Here is a 24,454-nt window from a genome sequence, read left to right as displayed (position 1 = left end):
AAAGTGTTCCTTGTGAATAATTCTAACAATTCTTGAAGAATTGTTGCTAATTCTTCTGTAAATGTTTGGCAGGATTCAATGGTGAAGCCATCTGGGCCTACACTTCCCTTTGTGGGTGGTTTTTTAAGTTACTAACTCAATCTCTATACTTGTTATGGGCAACCTGACATCTTAAGGGTATTAGATTCTATTAGGCTAGGACTTAGGGATGTCTTACCTATTGTTTATGCCTTCCCTTCTCAGATTCCAAACCAAGGCAGCTGTAAACCCAAGAAAAGCCAAAAGGGACACAAAATACCAATGTACATGTACTAATTTATTAGTAAATGGACCAGTACCCAGCTACCCTCGATGCAGGACTAGTAAAGACAAAGAAAGCAAAACTTGGGCCTTGTGGCTGAAGCAGGTCTCCCTGCTTCTTTCCCTTAGACTCTAAGCTCTACCTGCAGAAGCCCCAGCCTGACCTCCTCTCTCGGGTGCAAGCACAGAAGCAGTAGAGCTGAAAGAAAAAGGCCGACTGGATTTCCCTAAAGGAGATAAATCATAAATCTTCACCAAAGTAGTCCCTACCAGGTAGCCTAGTACACATTTAATGCACAGTGACTGCACACTTGGGAAATGTAGCCCAGTGGATGTCCTGATCTTTGCCAAGTCAGATTGGCGGTTCCTCCTTGCCAGATGCTAGGAAGAGGGACACGACAGACAAAAGCTGAAGGAAGGAGCCAAACTTCCTCTCCTGTAAGGAGCAAAGCGTGGGTAATATCCAGTTCATTCTTCTGGTCCCAAACTAATGGTTCCTCTTTTTTAACAAATGACTCACACTTGTTTATAATGGTGAAAATCATGGAATGGGAACAATCTGACACAACCTGTAAAATGACCAACTCTGAAACTGGAAAGACCAGCTTTTGTATCCTGGCTCCACTCCGTACTGGGTCTGTGACTATGAACAACTGACTGCTTCTCCAGGCCTCAGTCTCTTCACATTAAAGGGAATGATAATACTTGAAAGGGGAGCTGGAAAGATAAATGAGATAGTCATGCATAGAGTGGATGCCAAGTGTTATATATAATCCTTGCCTATTTCGGCATATGGCGAATATTAGCACTCAGTAAATGTTTGGTATTGTTCATAACTTTCAGTACCTCAGAGATCACAAGGCAATCCTGATGAATAAGCTAAGCCCCAGAAAGATTAAGCCATTGATCTGAGATTATATGTTTATTTCATGGCAGAAGTTGAAAGGGCAGTTCTATATTTTAGAGACTCTTCCTTACCTTAGGAAAGGGGAACTGAGGAAGAAGAAATTGGGAGGAACCATTCTTTCTCACTGTTTTCGCAGCATGAACCTTATGATTCCTCTGCCCAATTAACCCCTTCCAGGAACATGAAATCTCACACTCCTCCCCCAGGAGAAGCGCTGGACCCATTCTGGCGGGGGCTGGTCTCCAGGAGATGCCATTACCCTCTCTCAACATTATACCCTCGTTCCTCCCCATGGAATAAATCATTCAGGAGTCCTCAATGCCCTCCACTCTCCCAGGAACTCAGGAAGCAACAAGCCCCTTTTTCAAGGATTTGACTAGCTGACACATTCCTTCCACGATACTGGAAAGAGCCAACGCTGCCCAAATCCACGGAAGCAGGGGTACAGAGGGAGTGTCACTCAGATACTGATCTCAGAGACACACTAACCCTGCCACCGCCCCAACTCTCACCCCACCCCACAGGGTCCTGGAGAACATCTCATTCCCATTTTATACTCATTACTTGAAATCGAAAACCCAAAATAAAATCTCAACATCCTCTGACCCTAAGTTTTACTCCTTTTAGATCATATCCTAGAAATTGTGCAATCTTTCCGTAATGATGAGAGAAAGAACCCTAGCAGCTGGCTGCAGTGGGATTTGGGCTGATAATGGTGATCATAAGGTGTCTGAAAAATCTGCAGCTGGATAAGGAAAGATCTCTGGCATTTCCATAAGAATTATACAGTTTGGTTATAGCAACTAGCTCTATTAAATACTACGAACATAATTACTGCCATCAATTTTAAACTTATTAGAACTAGGTTTGTGAAGAATTAAAACTTTAAAGCAGGAAACATTAAATGTTTTAGCTAACTGACATCTCATAATTCCTATCAATTTAAAATATCGGTAGTCCTCTGCTGTGATCATAATAAAATCTGTTTTTAAAATCTAGTACTCTGTAAGTCTTAAACTCATGCTAAATGGAAAGCCACAGCCCAATATTTTAAACTGTCTCCTAAAGTATTTCTTTATTCCTGGATACTCTAGGCATAAATGATGTTACTTGTAATTTATGACATAACTTGCCTTTAGCACTACTCTGATCTATGTGTTATTATTGCTATTATGAAGGTAATTATAATCGTATTGCTCCTGAACGATAAAAAGAAATGTTTTTGTAGGTCTATATGCTAAGTATTTGAAGAAAAGATTATTTTACTGCCTGCCAAATGTAGCTTCCAGCAAGAACTATTGTGCAGGACCTTTTACAGACATAGATGAAATTCCTTTTGCCATTTGAACAGTGTTTACATTCAGGAAAGTTCACAGTTAAGTCTTTGACATACTGTGAAAGGATCTTTTGTTCTCTAGAAAAACACACTTCCTCATCCTTTGAGTCACCTTGTTTTTATTCCCTTGTTTACTTTTCAGGGGAAATAATGTCCATCCCTCCCCCCACCGCACCTCCCAAGTGATGTCAAGGGAAGAAGAACTGTTTCAGAAATCAAGACTGTTCTCCATGAGGGAAAAGGGCTTGGTTATTGGCAGAAAAAAAAATCAGAAATATTTTTTAAAACCTGAACAGAATAAATAATGTAATCTCAAGCTTCAAAAAAAAAAAATTATTTGGATGGGATTTTTTCCAAGGCTGAAAAAAGGGAATCTTTTTTTATCACCATAATGAACAATGATCAGGCTCAGGAAATATGAGACACTTAACTTGGGGCTACAGACATAGTCCAGAGGCACTTTTCTATTGTGTTAGTAAAGAGCTCCTCTGCTAACCACGTAGATTCTCTGAGACATCCGCCACTTAATGCTTTCTCCTGGCTGGTGGGATCCAGAATGAGTTTTATGAAGAACTCAGGCAAGGGTCATTTCTGTCTGAATTTTCTTAGTGATATTTATTTATCAACAAATTATGTGACTGATTCCACATGTGATTTCAAAACTGATTTTGAAAGGAGGAGACATTACTATTTTGTTCATCATCAAATGCCTAGTACCAGCACAATGCTGAACATACTGGACACCCAGTAAATATCTGTTCATCGAATGAATGAAATAAATACACACCCTTTCAGGAGGACAATATTTAATTTCTTCTTAAATTGAGGTATAGCTGATATACAATGTTGTGTTAGTTTCTGGTGCACAGCATAGTCATTCGGTTATATATATATATATATACACACACACATATGTATATATATTCTTCAATCAAATAACAGTCTTTTAAATGAGCACACGTGTTTGCTTTTTTTAAAGTTGTATTATTCTGTAGATATACTCTGTGTGTTAGCATGTTTATATATATATTTGCATAAGTGGACGATTACTTGAGGTTTAGCAATTATCCATTCAAACCCTTCTTGGGTCACCCTAAACCTGAGTCATCCAGAAAAACGTATCCTGAAAGCTTCTCTTCCTTGTTTACATCCTAGGCTTTTAAGCAGGATGTCAGAGTCAGTGATCTTCATTCTCTGGGATATTTCCACTGGAGATATGTTTTTGTCTGTAAACGCTAAAGAGAGGTATCTTTACTACCATTGTTGGAAAAGCTGGTGTGTTGTGTGTGGGGCAGAGGGAAGAGACTGAAGTGTGACCATGACTGTTGAGCATTCTGTATACTTTCCTCCGCTTACTCTTTATAGCTCTCCATGTGGCAGGAGATGATGTCCCCATTTTACTGATGAAGAAACAGAACCTCATTATGTAATATACCCAATGTCCTGTGGTCAAAAAGTGACACTGTCAGCTCTGTACCACCGTAGCAGGCTTTGAGTTTACAGGTCATGGTATAAAGCTTATTCAGAACATATATAAATACTGTATTTTACTAACCCTCCGAAAGATATGCTAGGGCTTTGAACCAGTATCCAAATAACTGATATGCCTTGCTTTCTATACATCTGACATATATTAAGAAGGAAAAAGTGATTGCTTTTTAAAAATATTTCTCACTTTCTTAAACCATGATACATTTAATACAACATTAAGTTCTGTAACTTTTAGGAACTACACTTATTATTTAAAGACAGTATGATAGAGTCAAAAGAATCTGATAAACCCAGCTTTTGAAATGAGATGGGCTGGGATTTGAATCCTGGCTCCAACAATTTACTAGCTGGGTAGCAATAAGTTGCTTAACTCCTTTCTAGACCTTAAATTCCTGGCCCACAAAGTAGAAATAACAATGCCTAGTTTGGAGAATTGTGAGTATTAGAAATAATACATGTGGAGTGCCTAGACTGTAAGCAACATGAGGGCAGGGATCAGGAGTGTATTGTGCACACTCTTCCTAGTGTGTGGCCCAGGCACACGGGAGACACTGAGAGCATCAGTGTTCACTGAGTGAGTGAGTGAGTGAGTGAATGAATTCTTCTCAGCAGCAAATTAGGTTCCACTGTTCAACTCTGCACATATCAGTCAGAAAAATTCCTTCAGAAGCTCTAACTAGAGGGAAAACAGGACACTTTCTCTTTACATTCTTGGAAATGTCTGTCTTCTTCCAGGGGCGCTCAGCAGAAGATAAAGTAAATGGGAAAAGCACATTTGATATTATCTAATTTTAAAGGAAAAACAATTTTTAACCTAACAAGTGAACAGTAAAACAGATTGAAGAGCAAATCCTAACTTGGACTTTGTAGGCAAAGAACTTGTCCTTGGCGCTACTTCATCTTTGAAGGTATGCATTTCTCTCAAGTCTTGCTCAGAGGCGCCATACGACTGGAAATGTTTTGAGTCCCCCTTCATGCCACATCATTTACAGCTCAACACAAACATGTTTTCAAGGGTTCAGAAGTCATCAAGTTCTCATTCCAGCTGCCAGAGCCAGAAAAAGGGGCTGCCGCGTCCTGGGCAGAGGGAGCACAGCCGTAGGAAACGTCCGTTTGGTGTTTGTCATACTTGCAGCAACACTGAACTTCCCGTGTGAGGTCACGAGTGAACAGCAGATCACGAGTGTTATTATAAGCATTGGACATGAGTGTTATATAAGAGTTATTCTCAGAAAAAAAAAAAGAGGAGTGTTATTATAAGAGCGTAGAATTCTCAGTCAGCCTCCATTTCAGAAAATATCCTTGATTAAATTCCTGAGTTACTTTTTCCCCAGTGCTGATGTTAATCTGATATATATCTGGTACAGCTCTACTGAAAAATGAATGTTTTTATACCAAATAATACCTTCCTCACTCTCAGAAAGTAAAGCAACAGTAATCATAGATAACACATAAAGCACTCGGTGCGGCCAGGCACTGTCCTAAGCCATTATGTGTATGAGCCCTTTTGAACCCCCACAGCGTCCCTGTGAGGTAGGTGCCATTATTATCGTTCTTTAACAGAGGAGGTAACTTACCCAGCTGAAAAGTGTCAGGAGGCAGGATTTGAATCCAAGCAAACTGGTTCCACTGTCTATGCTCTTAACCACTACATTTGAGGACATTTTTGAGTGGCAGGAATACATGTCTCTATTAAGACTGAAAGAAATATATATTCGATCATCAAGAGAAGTGCATATGGGCAAGGCAGAGCACCTCCCTGCACTCTGGTTTTTCTTCACGTGCATCATCCTGGGCTAACATGAGGCTGATATGAGGAAACCCTCTGAAAGAGCCTTCCAGGGGTTCACTCAAGGCTAAGAGCATCATCTACTTCCCTGGGAGTGGGGGGTAGGGGTTTGCTGTAATATTAAAGCACAATAAAAAAAATCCAAGTTAGTCAGCTCCCTTACTAAATTAAATTCTGATGAAGTCTGTCTTTATGAATGTCCAAGCAAAGTTGTCGGGTTTTACATATAAAAGGAAACAAGAAGCAAGAAAGGAGATAGCAGATTCAGTCCATCACAGGCACCTGTTCCTTAAAAAGCTACACTTGCAAAAACTCACTTAAAACATCTCCCTGTGGGAGTCATCTCCCACGAGGGCCTCTTCCAGCACACATGGGCCACTGTACAAAACTAGAGAAAGAGAGGCTCCCCCTGGGGTGGGGGGGATGGATTGCTGAAGGGCCCTCTCTGAACAAACCAGTTAGAAAAAAAAAAAAAAAAGCCAGTTCCTCTAGGCTGCCAACCCCAGAGCCCAGTGTTAGCGATGGGAGCACAGTGTGAATTTCAGCCCCAGTCACATGGCCTCAACTGAGACCCACCCTGTACGGTCCTAGGCAGCTGCCCCAGTAGGGACACACCAACCACCCAGGCCCCAGCATTCTTTAAACTCTATGCCTGTGTTAACTCATCCCAGGGTTACAGGTGCGAACATTAGCTCCCTGAATCCTGTCAGCAGTGGAAAGAGCTGGTGGAAGTAGCACTTGGGAGAAAACCCAGCTCCAGGCAATGAGAAGGAAGCTTCCACATTCATTCATCACTTAATGGCTTGTTGAGAATCTACACTGGGTGCCAGCTGTTCAAAGACGAGAAGTCCTGGATGTTTGTCCTTCTTGTCAGGAACACAAGCAAAATATAATCAGGAGCGTGATAACTGACAGCGGCTAGGCGTCCAGGTAGAAAAGGTGCCGATCAGGCAAAGTGATCCCTGAAACCCCAGAGAAAGGACAAGGTAGGGAAACAAAGCACAGATTCATGCAGCAGGGAACCAGATTGGGACCCGGTTGCTAAAAGAGGGATCCAAGGTAGGCGCTTGTTCCCAAGGGAAAAGACAAGAGGTCAGGTAGGACTTCAAGTGCAGAGAGAGAGTGGGACGAGCAGGAGGACTAACTTGAGGCTGAGCGGCATTTAGGGCTAAGGCCACAGCATTGGCAGGACAGCCTTAGCCTAGAGCCTGAAAAAGCTGAAATCTGTCTATGATGCTATAAGCGTTCATAAAGAGTCACTGTAAGAAACAGAAATTTACCTGTGAATTTCTACAGACAAAATTCAAAATTTCAATTTTTTAAATTTCAAAGTTCCAAAAAGTCTACATTCAAAAAATTATTGTTAATATAGGCTTGGAACAAACAGATCTTTATAGACAAATACAGACAAACATATATGTTTCCTTCTATCAAATGGTGAGACATGTAGAACTCAGTATTGTCCATGGCAGGTGCTGCCCAGAAACAGAGTTTAATTCAATACCCAAATGGAGTAATAAACTCCTCCAAAGGGCTGGGTTTGTTTTTTTTTTTTTAATGGAAATAATGGAGACTGAACTCAGGACCTCATGCATGCTAAGCATTCACTCTACCACTGAGCTATACCCTCCACCCTGCAAAGGGCTGGGTTCTATCAACATGCTTGGCTATTATAGGGTGATCATATGATTCCATGTATAAGACTTAAAGGGAGGCCATTAGTAATTACATTGGGACAACAGGCCTTAACTGGGACTGTCCCAGCACAGCAGGACATATGATAAATGGTTATTAGCCATTTTATTTGTTTGTTTTCTTTTGTAGTTTTGGAGGATCCCTCTGGTATTTTGGAAATACACATTCAGAATAGTTGATCATATAAAGCATTCGCATACCAGAAAGAAGTTTTCCCACTCGTTCCCACATACTGTTTTTTAATAAAAGTCTTCTTTGCTTCATTAGAAACCCATAATGCATTCTAGAACACCACACGGTATGAATACAAATTAGTATGGCTAGCTCACTACCTAAGGTCGTGGGGTTGCCATGGGAGACATTATTCCCAGGGTCAGAATCTCCCAAGATTGATAGAGATTGCTTTCTTTTAATAAATAAGAGGGTAGCAGCATCTTGCAACTAATCCTCAGCACCACGGCAGACCTGGCTCCTCACCAATAAATAGATGTTATAACTCTGCAAAAAAGCTGGGCCAGTATACATAAGAGGATTTAGAATTCCAAGGAATGTCACCTGCTATACATAACCCTAAGCAGTTCTCCCAAACATTAAAATTTCTAAAGAGATTGTGAAGTGAAATAATCTGACTAGCATTGTCATTTTTCTTAAAAGCAGTGATCTCTAAATACTTTGAAAACTAATTATTCTTCATAGAATTAAGATTTTATTTTTCATTTGTTTCATTAATATTTAAGATGACCTTTTTTCTAAAAGGAAACTGTTATTCTTGCTCAAGCTGTTCATTCTAGTACAATCCTTGCTCCGGAAGATGCCTCCAACCCTTTTATCCAGATCTTGCCCACGAACAACAAAATAACTCCCCCTGCTATTCTTCTCTGTCCTTTGTTTTCATTCAAGCAGGTGTTTGAAGTTTTTTTTTAATATGCATAGATATCTTGGAGGAAGAAAACAAGGAGTCTATAGAACAGAAAGTGTGCTGTTTTGTGTAAGCGTGTTGTTGATAAACCCAGTGGTTATCAGAGATCAGGACTGGACAAGAGAGCTTCTTCTACTGATTCCCTGCTTGCCTCCAAACTGTCTTTATCTTGTCCTCTTTATTTTCGTGAGCTTTAAAAAAACAAAAAAACAAAAAAAAACAAAACGGCATTAAGCAATTAACAGAGGAGGTACCTTACCCAGCTGAAAAGTGTCAACAGCCAGTGTTTGAATCCAAGCAAACCGGTTCCGGTGTTTGTCCTCTTAACCACTACATTTGAGGACATTTTTGAGTGGCAGGAATACATGTCTCTATTAAGACTGAAAAAAAGTATAGGAAGTCTCAGACTTTGCAATTTATTCTTTCTGTTTTAAGATAAACAAATCAGATCTTGAACAGAAGCTCCAGTTTTGGCATTCAGTAGCCAGATCACTAGATACAGTTCATCTTGCGTATTTAAAAATCAGCCAAAAAGCTAGAAATGGAGATTTCTAACTACCAAACATGTGATTTTTAAATCACTGAATTTGCTCTCCTATATTCCTATGTTTCAGTTAATCTACCAACACTTTAAATGATTACTTGTTTTTGCCAAATTGATTTATTTTCCCTCTTAGTCTAGCCATCTTTCAGGTTTAAAACTATCAGGTTTATTGACCAAAGGGAGTATCTTTAAAATATTCATTGCATCTTGGTTTATGTAAGTCTACCAACGGGAGAATTTTATCACTCCCTCGGGGTGGCTCTGAGCCATGCAGGCCTGGCTGCCTGTTAAACTATTTCCCTTTATTTATGGTCTGTATAACGTGAAGGAGAGAAAAGTTGGCCCCCATGAGCATTTGCTAAGCCTGGACATAGCTTTGCTTCTGGTCAAAACACTGACGTGAGTAGACTCTGTCACAGACTCAAAGGTCACTTTTCCAACTTGTTCATATTGAGAAATACTTTAGATAATTATCTGTCTTTTGTATCTAAGAAGAATAGGAGCAGGGAGAGTGGGTTGTTCCATTTCCTTGAATTTTCTTTGCTGGGCTGCATCGGGCTCCTTGAAATTGTAAAACAGAGGAGAGATGTGGTCCACGTAAAGAACACACTGCTTCCGAGTGCGACCCACCCATCTGCTGATACATTGCTGTTTATGGAAATCCTTTGTTCTTACCAAGATAGCTCGCTTGATGCCAGGAGAGTCTACCTCAGCGTGTATAAGGTCGGTCTGTGTAAATCAGATAACACTTCCTCTTTGAGTTAGACAACCAGCTCAGAGGAGGCAAGCATTGAATGAAAGGCACACCGCACGATTCAGCTGTGGGCTATGGGCTTGTGCCTTTAAGGTGCCCAGAGGATGGCGCGTGGAGAAGGCACACATGTAAAAAGGGTTAATAGGACTGTTGTGTCACAAAGGACAGTGTGAAGACAGAGTGCTGTGAGAGCCCAGGGGAATGAAAGCAGCTTTTGTTTGGAAAGTTCAGAAACAACTTCTAGAAGGTATCATTTGCAGGGCAGCCCTCCTCATGTCCAGATACCTGCCATTTGTCCAAATTATAGCTTTGGATCTCATTAATCTGGCCTCCTTATCTCTTTTTCACAACCAGCGTGTCTATTTAATACTTAATAATCACCAAGTAGGTGGTTATGTTCCACAAAGCTACCATTTAAAGGAATGTATTTGAAATTTTTAAAATTCTGTTGCAATTAAAAAAGTCTTTTTAGTCTTTTAAGCCTAATCTACATAATGACTCTCATATAGTCCCTTCTGTCTCCAAACTTCAGGCCACACTCCCCCAAATCTTCAGACAATATTTCAGTCTCATGCTTCCCAAAGAAAATAGAAGCTACCAGAATGCAGTTTCTTTAACTTCGTAAGCTCTGCTGTCTGCGCCTGCCCAGAGCTGTCCCAGCCTCCCCTCCTATCCATCAAAGGCCAGTCTCTCCTCCCCTCTTCGAAGGCATTGTGCTCCGTCCTTTGTCTCCTTTTTCTCAGGTACCTTCATTCCCTCTCTTTTCTGCATGCTTCCCATGAGTATTTAAACACACTCAAATATTTTTCTGGACCCCGCAGATCTCATTTGCTGTCACTATAACTCGTGTGACTCAAAGCTCTTTCACAGCAAAGCCTCTTAAAAGAACAACCTACACACTGACTCCCCTTCCAGACCTCCGGTCACTCACGTCTCGTTCTAATGACTTCTCTCCTCCCCCGCCCCCACCGTCTACAGAACTGCTTTTGCTGAAGCAGGAAGTAACCTCCATGTCGCTAAATCCCGTGGGTACCTTTCCAGTTGCCGTCTCATTTAGCTTTCCCGTGCACACTCTGCACACTCGCTCTCTGTCGAAGCCCAGTCTCCTCTTGGCTTCAACCACAGTCTCCTCATCTGATGCTTCTCAGTCTCCTTTGCTCCTTTCTCTCCTGGGCCACTGCCCTTCTCACTCTCAGTGCTCTTTTCAGGAAACATCTTTCACTTCCATGACTTCAGGTGCTTGGTGCTTATACAGCACACTAACAAATAAAACAGAGAAATGGTGGGGATTTATAAAACCATGTAGTCAAAAAATAGAACGAGTTCTCTCTTTTCTTCTGTTTAATAATTATAATGTCTCTACCACATCATATATTTTAACAGTACTTTACATTTTGAAAGCATTTTTCCAGAGACATAAACAGGTTTCAAACTGGAAATGACACTGAGTGCAGCCCCCTTTGTTCTGTGGATGCAGAAACTGAGATATAGAGAGATGAAGTACTTTTCCTAGAGTCAAGCAAATGCTTTGTGTCTTATTTGAACCTCACAATTCCGTGAGGGCATGTGCACCTGTTGACTGTGTAAGCAGCGAGAAAGCTGAGGTTCTGAGAGTTGGGATCTTGCCCATGTGCATAAATCAGAAGTAGCAGACCTAGAGCCAGAACTCAGGTAACCTGGTGTCTAGGCTGCTGGCGTGCCCCGTCCTGCTTCTCTGCGTTCCTAGGATTGCTACAGTTCAATTGTACTCAAAGTTAATTAAATTAGATTGTAAAACTGAGATTGTCTTTAGAAAGAGACAGCTGCAGCATGCGCTGTTACAGCGGGACCGGATTGTGGGGGGGATGTTTCATATGATAGACATTCTAAGTGGGCTATGGGCTTTATCTGTACTTACAGACAGAGGTTGGTTGGTTGGTGTTTTCAGTGTACATACTGGTTACTGGTGAACTGGTACCGCAGTGACAAGTGCATTTCTCCCTGCTCTTCTTCAATAAGGGAGAGTGTTTAGGAGTGATGAGCCCTAACTCTCTGGTTATTGGGGTTTTCACATAAACCTCAAGTGTGCTCTGGTGAGCGTATTCGACTTAGACTTGGCAAAACAGGTGGGTTTTAGAAGAAGGCACTTCATTGGAACCATTGTGTGTGTGTGTGTGTGTGTGTGTGTATGCTGACATGTTCTTTATCCAGTCATCTGTCGGTGGACATTTGGGTTATTTTCATGTCTTGGCTATTGTAAATAGTGCTGCTGTGAACATTGGGGTCCATGTGTCTTTTTGAATTATATTTCCTCCGGATATATGCCAAGGGGTGAGATTGCTGGATCATCTGGTAAGCCTATTTTTAGTTTTTGAGGGAACCTTGAAACCATTTTCCCTAGTGGCTGCTCCAATTTGCATTCCCACCAACAGTGTAGGAGGGTTCTCTTTTCTCCATGTACATAGCTTTAAAAATAAATGTAGAAGGCTTGCTATGAAAAATAGCTCAGAAGCAAACTCTTTCACTTTTTTTGCTGATTTATTTTTGCCCCCATATCTCTAAATAATGTACTTAAGCTTCTTCTTGATTTTTCCATTTGAAGCATTATCTTTTGACTTCAGCCATGAACATTCAAGATTTAGCTCTCTTTTACTTTTCCATCCCTACTATATGATACACAGTTAACATCCCCCGACCCCTGCTGTATGATACACACATCCCCTCAGTAAATTTGTACTAGAATTTCAGTTAAACCAATGTTCAGGTTTCATATTATAGTAAGTATGTAAAACATTATCAACCAAAAGAATCACATAGTGTACTTAAATTACATTTCTGCCAGTCACCCCCCTCGTTTTCTGGATGAAGAAGGCCAAGAGAAGAAAAGTAACTTCAGCCAAAGCCGCTTCACCAGTTAGTACGAGGACCAAGAGCAAAAAAAAGCCAGTCTTCTAATTTCCAGTAAAATACTTTTTTCTGTGATGTCAAGCTGCCCCTCAAAAAAATATTTTTTTTTTAATTTTAAAATCTTACTGAACCAACTTGAAGAAAAACCAGGCTTTTTACATGATTATATCAAAATATTCTTTACACTTAATTTTCATTTTGCTCAAATTGATTTCTGATGGCACCTCCTTTTTCTTATAAACGAGGATTGAAATAAAGGTAGTTAAGGACCCTAGTGTAAAGAACTTACAACTAGAAAGAAGTTAGTCTGGTTTTGGGTTTTAAACTAAGACCCAGAAAGGTTAAATGAAGTACTCAGTATCACACAGTGAGCTGGGAGCCACACTGGGCTGAAATTCAGGCTTCAGCTGTCAGCCCAGTACTCTCTCTGCTGAGTACCCCCCACTTCCTCTCAAACACGACTTAGTTCTTCTCAGGCATGTTCCTTCCCTTAAAATCTGTCTCTTACAGATGCCTGTCATTCTCTGTCGACATTAAACTTACTCATCCCAACAAATGACATTAAGACATGTCAAAGTAAGTTAAAAGTGGGGTATAAAGCATTTCTTAAAACCAGGGTTCTAGACTCACAGATATAGAAAACAAACGGTGGTTCCCAAAGGGAAAAGGGTGAGGAGGGATAAATTAGAGGTTGGAAATTAATCGACACTCTACTATATATAAAACAAATAAACAACAAGGACCTACTGTAGAGCACAGGGAACGATATTTAATTTCTTGTAATAACATAATGGAAAAGAAACTGAAAAGAAAATATATACGTATGTCTGTATAACTGAATCACTTTGCTGTACACCTGAAAGTAAAATTGTAAATCAACTACACTTCAATACAAAATTGAAAAAAAAAAAAAACAGGGTTCTGTTAAGCTACCTTGCATGACTGCACAACTTCGCTGTGTTAGGAACCGGGGGACAATGATGTCAGTGGAAGGAGACAGGCATGAAAACATTCCTAAGTGTCATAAAGAATTAGAGTCACACAACAGAAGACAGCCCAGGCACTGGGAGGACAGAGAGGAAGTCTGGCTGCCACCCCGCTCACCCCAGTTCAGCCCCAAGGCGCCGGGTTAATTTCGGGTCTCTTCACTTTGTCTTATGTTCTCTCCTCTGTCCTCCGGATGCCCCCCTGTCACTGCCAAGTGACCGTGTCACGGCATTCACAGCCACACATGCACAGTTCCATGTCCCAAAGTGTGTACTGCCTCCTGCCCTTGACCTCCCAGGCCACCCAGGACGGCACTGCTGAAGGAATCCTCAGAGGGGGACACAGAGCGAGAGGAGCGGCATGGGGGTGTAGAGAGGGGAGGAGAACCACCAGAGGCAACTGCAGAGGGAATGTGTTAGGACGGCACCCAGGGCTTCTGTCCCTTTGTAAGGACTATGTGTTCTGAGGTGTAAACAGGAAACTGGCAGGTTCACACCACTAAGGAAACCAGAGAACTAACATAAAAGAGAGCATGACAAACACGCTTGTATTTTATTATATAAACCCCTAATTAATTACCATCATTATAGGAATCGTTTGTATCTAATTGCCAGGTAGGTCAATATCAATGAACAGAACGTAATTTGCATCATGTAACTGTGCCCTAAATTTCATCCAAAAGCTTTACCCTTTGGTACTTAATGTTCTAAGTTTATTGCTCAGGAAGAGAGCCTTCACAACCTAAAATTAAAAGAATGTTTTCAAAGCAAGAATCCAGCGGTATTCTTTTCTCCTATCCCAAGTTTTCTGCTTTCCAGCTTGCCTCCTAAGTTCCAGGAGAGCTGTTACCAGGCTTCTAGATGTTCTTGGTGGCATGTACACCACTGGGGCCATTCTGCAGCTTCGAGATGGCCACAGCAGCCATGCTTGTTACACAGCAATTCACTTAGTCACCACACGTGTACTGAGCTCCTGTGATACGCAGAGACCAGGTGCTGAAGCTGAGATGGAGAATAAGACCCAGCCCTGCCCTCTGGACATTCAGTGTGGAGCTAGTGTCCATTTACCCACCTGGCCGGGTATTCCCTCACATCCCATAGCACTGATTCATAGCAATGCTATTTATCACTTAAAGAAATACTTTCTTTAAAAATGTATGTGTGTATATGCATACACTAGAAGTGTACATTCCAGCTATTTAATGTATATATTTTGCCTGTGTTCCAAGTGGTGTTTTACACTCTTCCCTTTTGAGCTAGTGCAGCAGCCTGGAAGTGTCCCTCACCCCTCAGCCTTAGAGCACAAAACCAGAAATGCTCTCATCTAGTGAGGGACATGGGCCATGCTCTACTGAGCTCTGTGTCTGTGTGCAGTGCACATAGCTTATTTCTCTATGGCCTCTCTTTCCACCATTATTTTGTATTCTGGTTCATAGCTTTGACTCACAGGGGTTGTCAAAAAGCGTAGGAGAATGTCAGGCCAGTTGGAAGCCAAGGAAGACTGTCTTGCTGGATGTGAAAACACAGGTTTTACAAGAACTCCGTGTGCCTTGAGGAAATGGTTGAGGAAACCCAGGGTAAACATCAAGAGGCAATGACTTCATAAACATGATTATAGTCTGAGATGATGAACCAACAATCAGATGAAAAATAGCTGGAAGAAGTGATGCGTACTGACGTAACCTGACTTTAGCATAAGCACAACGGAAAACCATTTGCCAGTGTTTGATGCTACAAATACCTTCTCCATGAGGAGTATGCTATAATAACTCGTCCAACATTGAGTCAGTTAGCATTCCTATTTTCAGAAAAGAATTCCCCCCACGCTAAATGTGTTTGCATGCAGTGATGGTCAGTGCTTCCAAGAATTTTTAGACCCTGGGTCTTATTAGAGCCCCCTTTTACTTCTACCCACGCTAGCAGTAGGATGGCTTTCCTACCCACCCTTCCCTTTCCTAGCTACACTTAACACCTCGGAGACTTCTCTCCACATGGAAGGCACAATAGCTTTAAAAATTGCCCAGCAGGTTTTGTATTCGGGAGAGAACTCAAGACTGGAGTGTAAGACTGAAATCACCTGGCCAGGACATGGCAGAAGAGATCTTAGCTTCAATAATAATAAAAGCACATGGCAATAGATGTCTCTTGCCAGGGCCACCTTGTACAGAACAAAAGCAAAACATTTTGCACACTCTTTGTCGTAGTTGAGGTGGCCTCGCATTGCTAACTTTTCCTTGGCTTTGGAAGTCAGATAGCCAGGCTTGAATTTACTCCAGGGTTGAATGTCAACCTTTTGAAGTCTCTTAAAAATCAAAGAGGCAAAAAGAGAAAGGGGAGAATAAAGACCTGACAGTGTGCTCTGCCTCCACCGCCTCTGAATTTAATTAGCAGTTGTTTTGTGAGAATGCTGAGGATACTCTGCCTGTCAAGTGACAGCCAAAGGGGGCGTTTCCGTTTCAGTACACTGTCGCCATGCCAGTCATTTGTGGGTTTTTACCAGTTGTTTTTGCCCCTCACCTACACACAATGAAAACAACGCTTGGTTTCCCTTGAAGATTTGTTTGTACTTACACAATCTTAACCCCAGAAATATCCCCTTGATTCCATTATCAGTGTTCTGTATTCTCAGGTTTTCCAAAAGTCTTCATCTTTTGTTCCTATTAGAATTTTTTTTTATTGAAGTATAGTCAGTTTACGATGTTGAGTCAATTTCTGGTGTACAGCATAATGTTTCAGTCATACAAATACATACATATATTCCTTTTCGTATTCTTTTTCATTATAGGTAGTATAGGTTACTGCAAGATACTGACTGTAGTTCCCTTGTTATATAGTAGGACTTAGTCATTTATCTATTTTATATATAGTTGTTAGTATCTGCAAATCTCTAACTCCCAGTTTATCCCTTCCCACCCCTTTATCCCCTGGTAATCATGTTTGTTTTCTATGTCTGTGAGTCTGTTTCTGTTTTGTCAATAAGTTCATTAGTGTCATTGTTGTAGAATTTAAATGGAAGAAAGAGATGAATAAGTGAAAGACTCTAAGTAAGGTGAGAGGTTGCGTGGGATGAATTCTGCAGCCGGATCGTTTGGTTTTGGGCGGTTCTGTCTGGGCCAGAGAGCGAGGAGAGAAGCTGCTACCCACAGACGCACCCCAGGCCCGGCAGGGGTCCCCAGAAACTGAGCTGAAGTGGTAGGGATTAGAGTCAAGCTGAGGGAGGGGCAGGGGCAGGATTTAAGAACAATCCAGAGCCAATAAGACCCTGTATTTCCTGCCTCTCGGGGTGGATGGCTCTGCTGCCCAGGGGCTCGGCCCCACTGTGCTGTTTGCCAATTACGAGCTGGCAGGAAAGAGCCAGGAAGAGTCCCAGCAGACACCCAGCTGACAGCTGATTGTGGAGAGGACTGTATGCAAGGAAGTTTACTCTTAATGTTCTGTGGCTGAACTGCCTCCCACACATGCATTAATCTTTATTACGCATCTATTATGTTCATGGATATATGTATAAGCCACTATGCCAATGGCTACCGTCAGATGATAAAAGATGGAGTAAGATAGTCATAAATCGGTATTTTGCCCTCCTGTTAGGCCAAGCCTGTGAAATCTATAAAGCGTTGTTTGTTTCCATCAGATCAGGTGTTTTTGTTGGTTAGTAACGGACTTAGCGAAAAGGGTCATTCCAGTGAGACATCTTTGTCAGAAACTATAAACACGGGTGGAGGAATAACACAGGGTGCATACAGGGATGTATTGCAGAACATCATATCAGATAGAGGAAGGAGGGTGTTTGGGGTGATGATTTCAAATGTTTTAACATATTTACCAAGCCCATCACTTGTGCCAGAAAACAGAGTATGCGTAGGTCTCTAGGAGTGTTCAAGAAGAAAGCAGGAGGGTAGACCGAGTTGGGTTGAGTTTGGGGAAGTGGGCAAAGGGTCCAGGACTTTATTTTTCAGCTAATGACAAGGACACTTACAGTGTGAATGCCCTGTGGGGCTGATTAGTACAAATGAGTATCAGCTACAGTATAATTTTTTAATATTAATGATCAAAAACCAGATCGTTCTCTGCTTCTTAAGAGTGAGGCGGGATTAAAGAAGGCAGGAGGTCATTGACTATTTGAAAGCACACGTTGCCGCCGGCCAAGGAAAAGCTGAAGATAAATTGCATACTCGATGGCTTTGCCAGAGGTTGACACTGGAACACACACAAGCTGCCTATGGACAGTATTTTTCTCATGTGTTATCATTGTGGAGGCCGCATGTTATTTATGAAAACTAGGTGAGGCCCAGCTTTTATTTTTAATGAGCTGTCTTCATACGAAAGACCATCATTCCTAGGGACATATAAGTGTGACTTTCATTGTATCTGTGAAAGAAACTTCTAACTTAAAAGAATTACCTCAGACAATCATGTTGCAGGCAGACAGATTTAATGCCTTATTATGGTCTGTGTCACCCTGTGCTGTGACTTCGTTCCCCTTTATAAAACACTCTCCTGTTCCGTGTTATCTCCATATCCCAGTGAGCACTAGATGTACCATAAATATACACAGACCTGTTTGAATAAGAAAATAAACGAGTGAATGCGATCAGTGGCCTACCAATCAATCGAGAAAATCATACACAACTGTAATAAGTAGAATTTCTGTGTTGATATTATTATGGCAATTTTTGATGTCAGAACATTTCAAGTGCATCTTCTGGGAGAAGACATCATCCGGAAGATCAAGAATGGCTTCTGCCCTGCTGCCTCTCCTTCATCCTTTAAGACGTGGATCAGTTTGCATGCAGTGGACTCTGAGTAGCAGAAAACCCAACTAACAGTAGCTTAAACTATAAGGACGTGCGTTATTCATTCACTTATGTAGAAGATCAGAAGTAAGTGACCCCCTGGTGGGTTCAGCAGCTCAACCGTAGCCTCCTCCATCCTTCCCTCTGCCCCCTTCTTCTTGTTGCCACATGGTCCCCAGACGGAGGCCACAGCTCCGTGCATCACATCCTCACTCTGCGTCCCAAGGCAGCAGCGCATCTGTGTTGGAGGGAAGGGGAGGGCGGTACATCCAGGGCAGTGAGAGAGGAAGATCTTTCCCAGAAACCACCTGACCGACTTTCTCTTCCATCTCGGGTCACATACCTTCCCCGAGACCTATCGCTGGCAGAGGGGAATGAGATGGCTGGGCGTAAGTCCAGCTCACCATGATTCATCTGACTTCTGTTTAAAAAGAAGAAAGAGGGAGTGAATGTTGGGTAGGCAACTAGAAATTCTGCCGCGCCACACCTAGTCTCCAGCTGGAGAATGCACATCAGCTGTGTCGTCCAGGCATCCCTCCAAGAACTAACTTTTCTTCCAAGATTATATCCTGGCTATTTACATCATTTTACTGATGGTTTTTAACAATCATGCATTTGAGGAGGAGCCTAAAATATACGGCCTTGCCTAGAATTACAGGCTTTCATGAGTCATGTCCCTTCCCTGCTCGGGTTTTGGGTTGCTGTACTCTGGAACGTTTTTATGCATTATAATTTACAAGATCCATGTTTTTTTCCATTTGAAGCCGTATGAAAGAGGATATGAAAGAGTTCTTAGGACTACAGCACACTTATCTAAGAGGAAGTAGGTTGTGTCAGCTGCGAGAAACACATCAAAGGCCTTCGCGTGTGCATCAATTTGCAACACCAGTTGTAAGAGTCCACGATATTTTGTGGTTTGGGGAAAACTTTGATCCATTTAAGTGAATACCGTAGCGTCTATTTCAGTAACTGGACTGATTTACTTGAGCTCTTTCTAGATGAAATCAACCCGTGAAGGAAATGCATTCCAAGCCCTTCTCAACACATACTTGAAAGAATTCAGCAGTTTATCAACTTGCCGAGTGAGCAATGGCTCTATCACATGCTTCTGTCCCCAGGAAGCAAGCTTCCTCAAATAATGGGCCTTCCCCAGTAGCTGTTCCAGTTTCTGTGCTGGGTTGGACTGTCCTAGACTTCCTGCCTTGTACCTTTCACAAATCATTGTCAACTCACGTAAGAGATGCCCTAAAATGGCTTTGAAAATCTCTTGTCAGATCAGCTCCTCCCACCCTCCTAGAGAAAGAGACTCCAGTGAGTTTAATGGCATTCATGAAATGACACAGGCTTAGATACACTCCCCAAATGCCGTGCTTTTAAGTAAACATCCTTGGAGTTTTATGATATGTGTTTCTCTAGAATGACTCAGATTTGAGCTGATGACTGGTTTTGTCAAGAATTTGTCAATTTTGAGACATCTCTAGACTCCCATCTGGGGTTGGTGTGGGGCTGCCTTGTTGTTGGCAGTGTGAGCAGTGCCATTTCCCAGAAGATGGTCTGGCAAGACACACAGGTGGCAAAGAACACACCGGTACTTTTCTGCCCAGAAGGTGAATCGCAAATTTTCTGCCTCCCTGATGGCCCATTATAGTTGTCTCTGCAACTTCAAGACTGTGATTTTGGACGTAACTAAATGGGGGCTGTTTGAAAGGCTTTTTCCTTTGCCCTGTGCCATCATTTTTAGTATTTGTTCTTAGAAGGCTGTTCTCTTATAGCAGAATAACTGGATTGTGTGACGTGCCTAAAGGAGGTTCATTTTTGATGGAAGTTATTAGTCATGTAGGAATTTGCTTTCTATTTGCTTCTTCTGAAGTTCTTTTATTTATTTTTAATAAATAATATACACACACACACCCTAAAGTGAGGAATGGTGTTTAGAACAACAATTCCAATAATACTGCCATTGCCCAGACCATTTCTGGAACTTCATCTTTTAGAATCGGTCTGTGGTGTCACAACTCTTATAAGCAAGTGAGTCCTCGTTGTTGTATAATTGCACCTGGTTTGGACTAAAACCCCTTATTTACCAGCTTTTGAATCATTGAAGCAGTTAGAGCATGGCAGTGTTAGTTTCTGATGAGAAGGTTGAGGCCCCGAGAAGTTAACTGACTTGCCGAAGGGAGCAAAGCAAATTAGCAGATAGTTCATACCCGATGTCAACTCCAAGTATCCTTTGGCAGTTTTTTAAAAATCAAATCTATTTTTAACATGTAGATAATTGTCACCATTAAAAATCTTAAAGTTGGCCATGGATTCTGCAGATCCAACCAGAAGCAGTCCAGAAGTGTTTTGAGCAGCCTTATGGTCATAAATGTATCTCTATGTATGAAAAATAAGTTTGTCATCTTATTATAATAGGTGTATTTCCATATGTAAGTTCTACTATGTTTGTTTTAAAACATCAGTGAGATGGTAGTCGTCGCTTTACTATAGATTTCTTAAATTGACAACAGAATAAAACTCTACAAAATTTTGAAATGTTTCTTGTTTTTCTCATTTCTCATGGCAAACATCTGCCGGACACTACAAAGATAAGCAAACAGTATCTCCTGGGCGGAAGCAAACTTATCCTTGTACTGTGCTGTCCAGTGAGATAGCCACCAGCTACATGTGGCAACTGAAACTTCAATTTTAATTAAAATTTAATATTTAAAAATCACATCCTCAAGTATTCAATAGCCACATTGGGCTGATGACTGCCATATTAGATACTTAAGATAAAAACGTTTGTATCAACACAGAAATTATATTGGTTAGTGCCAGCCTAGAATTCATTTTTTTTTTTTTAGGAATTCTTGTAGTCAATATACATGTTTCCATTCACTACCTGTCTCTTACACTACCTCTAGAAAAGTTGGACAGTGGTGGCAAGTTTGGGGGAAAGTATTTTAAATGTTCATTTATTCTCTAAATGTTGTTAGCTATTCTGCATAGTTTAATTTTTTTTAAAGGAGAAAAAATGTATTTTCCCCCATCTTTCGAGCATGATTACATGTGTGGAATTCATATCAATTGTCATGTCCTGGCTGCTAAATTTTCTTCAGGTATGCTGAACTTCTGGCAAATGCTCTGTTAATGCTGCCAAAGCTAATGGCAGAAAGGTCCAGTTAATTAAAATCTCTTTACAATGTCATAACATTTGAAATGAACTAGTCTAGACATAAGACAATAGAAGTTATGTTGAATGTATTCTTAATAGCCATTTTCTTTGCCAAGGCCTTCAATTACCTACCTACCTTCGTTCATCCTAACATCTAGGATGGAAAGCCAGATGGGTCAGCTCTAAAGATTGGCCTGGCCTCATGCTTCAGGGCCATTTGCAAGCTCCCCTGCTCCCTTGTAAGCAGTTCAAGGGCGGTGACCAATCCGTCATGGCTTTAGTAGGCCCCGTGGTCCTTCCAGTGATGTCCTGCCAGTACATTTTCTGTATGTCTTATTTGAACATATAAATACATATTTGAGCTGGTCTGCCCTGAAAACCATTCTATCTGAGAGCAGGCTCATAGGGTCCACGGATGTAACTGCTTCACGTTCTCTCTGTTGTGGAGTAATATCTACCGAGCTGACCGCTAGGATGGTGTTCCTCCTGCCTGGTTATCGGTCCTTTTGGTGAACCTGTGCTGAATTAAATTAGGGACCGATGAAGGAGCCACAAGCTCTCTCAGAGGAAGACTAAAGTGACACTTATTCTGTTTGATTCACAGGAGTAGTAAATCCAGTTTTAAAAGAGAGATGAACTAGGAAAGCTGTAACATACCATAATAAAATTAGAGTGGGTCCAGAAAAGAAATACATGGTTTTTAGTGTCCATGTGTATAACATCTATCACTGAGGCACACGGACATACATTTTCTGTTCTTCTTTTCTATATATTTTATATAAAATAATGTTTCTCTGAGGAATGGGGTATCTTTAAAAATTAAATAGGTCAGTGCATATCTGCTGTGACTTTGCTGGAACAGGTGGGCAGTGGTCCTTTTAAACTATCAAAAGAGTGCCAGTCCCCGGCGAGATCCATCTTCCCTGCCTGTGGTAGGTCTTATTCTTCACATAATGCTCAAGGCGTATTCTGCACAAGGACAATTCTGAAGCTGTCACTCAGTCCAGTTCTTTTCTTTTTTTTTTAATTTTTTTTAAATTAAATTTGTTTCTTTCCCAAGTAAATGGATGTTAAATCTGGTGACTTTTTTGCCAGAAACGAGCAGCATCTGTTGTGTCCTGTGGCCTGAGATTATGAGATACCTTAAGGACTGGGGAAAAAGAATTCTTCGTTGCGTCCTGCACTTCCTGTTGCTGGGCATGGAGAGTGTTAATGTCTTATTCCTTCATTTTCTAGATAACAATCAACAGAGAGAGTGGTGAAGACGTGAGTTCCCCCAAACACGGGAAGGAGGACCCAGACAACATGCCCCACGTGGGCGGCAACACTTGGGCTGGCGGAACAGGTTGGTAGCACTGTGTTCTCCTGGGTCGGGCTTCCAGAAACTTCACAAGCCCATGTGGACAAGCACACCCACCCGAGAAGTCTCAGGAACTGTCTTGCCTTCTCTGCCTCCCCCATCAGTCAGCTGGATTGTGCCTTTGCCCTCTGTCCCAGTCTATGTCAAGACACGGAAAAAACCCTGGCATGTGATGTCCTGAAGACTCCGCTACCCTTTGACCTAAGACCATTCCAGCCGTCCCGGGGTTACTTCATCCATCAAAGGGGGATAACAGTATTAACTGCCTCACAAGGTTGTGGTGAGAATTAAATGAGATTATGATTGTAAAGCACTGAGCTCAAGACCTGGCATGAAGAATGGATTCATTAAAAGTGTTAATTCCCGCTTTTAAATTCCATGCCCTTGGGATGGTGCCAGAAATCTACAGTAAATTCTCTCTTGGCCAGCTGACTTTGAAAAGAAATGGTCCTTGTCCTCCACGTCTCGGAAGTGAGTCTGTGGAGGATGCAGGATTTTGAGCTAAGGGAGGAGGTTGCGGGTTGAGCCGATGGCTGGGGTCCATCCCTTCCTCTTGGCTGTCCCACGACAGCATTGTTCCCAAGAACGCTGCCTTCCTCTTTCCTGCACGGCAGCTGGAGCAGACACATCTGCTGGGCTGCAGGAACAGGGCCAGACAGCGTGCGCACCATCTGATCTTATCTCGGCTGTGAGGAGCGCTGGCACCGGCCCCACTCTTCGCCTTCCCTTAAGATGGTCTGTGCCTCTCGGCCTTGACGGCCTCAGGAGGAAATGGGTTTCTGGGCTGGGACAATGTGCTATCAAATAGGCCTGGGGACTTCTTGCATGCCTGCTGTGTTTATTCATCAAGCATCAGCTTTAAAGAAAGGATATTGTTAGAAAATGTCCTTTGATCTGGAAGTTAGTGTCAAGCCAGCAAGATTTCATCCATGTGGAATGCATTGTGGACCGAGCTGGCCGGAGTGAGGTTCCCAGCAGTGGGCTACTCTGGAGCAGGGGTTCCTGCTTGTTATTCTGCTTGTGTCCCCCAACTCACATATCTGTCCTGGCTGAAGACCCAAATTTTGCTTCCCCGCCCCAGCCTTGATTTTTCAATTTATCAAGGCTCTGTTGCTTCACCTTCCTTTTCTTTTCCTTCAGAATCGTCTACATTGAACTTAGCTCTGACTCAACAAGTCACTTGATTCCTTTTCTTCTTTTTTTTTCATTTATTAATAGCTTTTTTTTTTATTGAAGTATAGTCAGTTTACAATGTTACATCAATTTCTGGTGTACAGCTCAATGTTTCAGTCATACGTATACAGACATATATTCCTTTTCATATTCCTTTTCATTCTAAGTGAACTAGGCCAGAAAGAGAACGAAACATACCATATGATGTCACTTATATGTGGAATCTTAAAAAAAAAAAGAAGACACAAATGATTCCTTTTTCATCATCAAAACCCCTCCGTTGCCTTTCTCCCCCTTGTCTTATGAACAGATTTAGGATGCCCAAGATTAGCTTCAAGATTATGCCTTGAAGTCTAGAATCTCT

At 41.7% G+C, this 24,454-nt stretch overlaps 1 protein-coding gene across 4 annotated transcripts in view; it reads left to right on the top strand.

Annotated features, from left to right (window-relative positions):
* VWA8 (von Willebrand factor A domain containing 8) overlaps positions 1 to 24,454 on the top strand; it is a 297,615-nt gene that overhangs the window by 226,746 nt on the left and 46,415 nt on the right. For 3 of the 4 annotated variants that reach the window (XM_064493121.1, XM_064493122.1, XM_031466068.2), the window contains exon 38: positions 22,794 to 22,902. In XM_064493121.1, coding sequence (XP_064349191.1) covers positions 22,794 to 22,902 — 109 coding nt within the window. Of the gene's footprint in view, positions 1 to 2,685; positions 2,847 to 22,793; positions 22,903 to 24,454 lie in introns of those variants that run through there. The other variant, XM_064493123.1, reaches the window with a different exon arrangement.

Source organism: Camelus dromedarius, chromosome 13, assembly GCF_036321535.1.
Source record: "Camelus dromedarius isolate mCamDro1 chromosome 13, mCamDro1.pat, whole genome shotgun sequence".
Taxonomy (NCBI): Eukaryota; Metazoa; Chordata; class Mammalia; order Artiodactyla; family Camelidae; genus Camelus; species Camelus dromedarius.
Note: the sequence above shows the minus strand (reverse complement) of the source record. Positions and strands in the feature narration are given on the sequence as shown.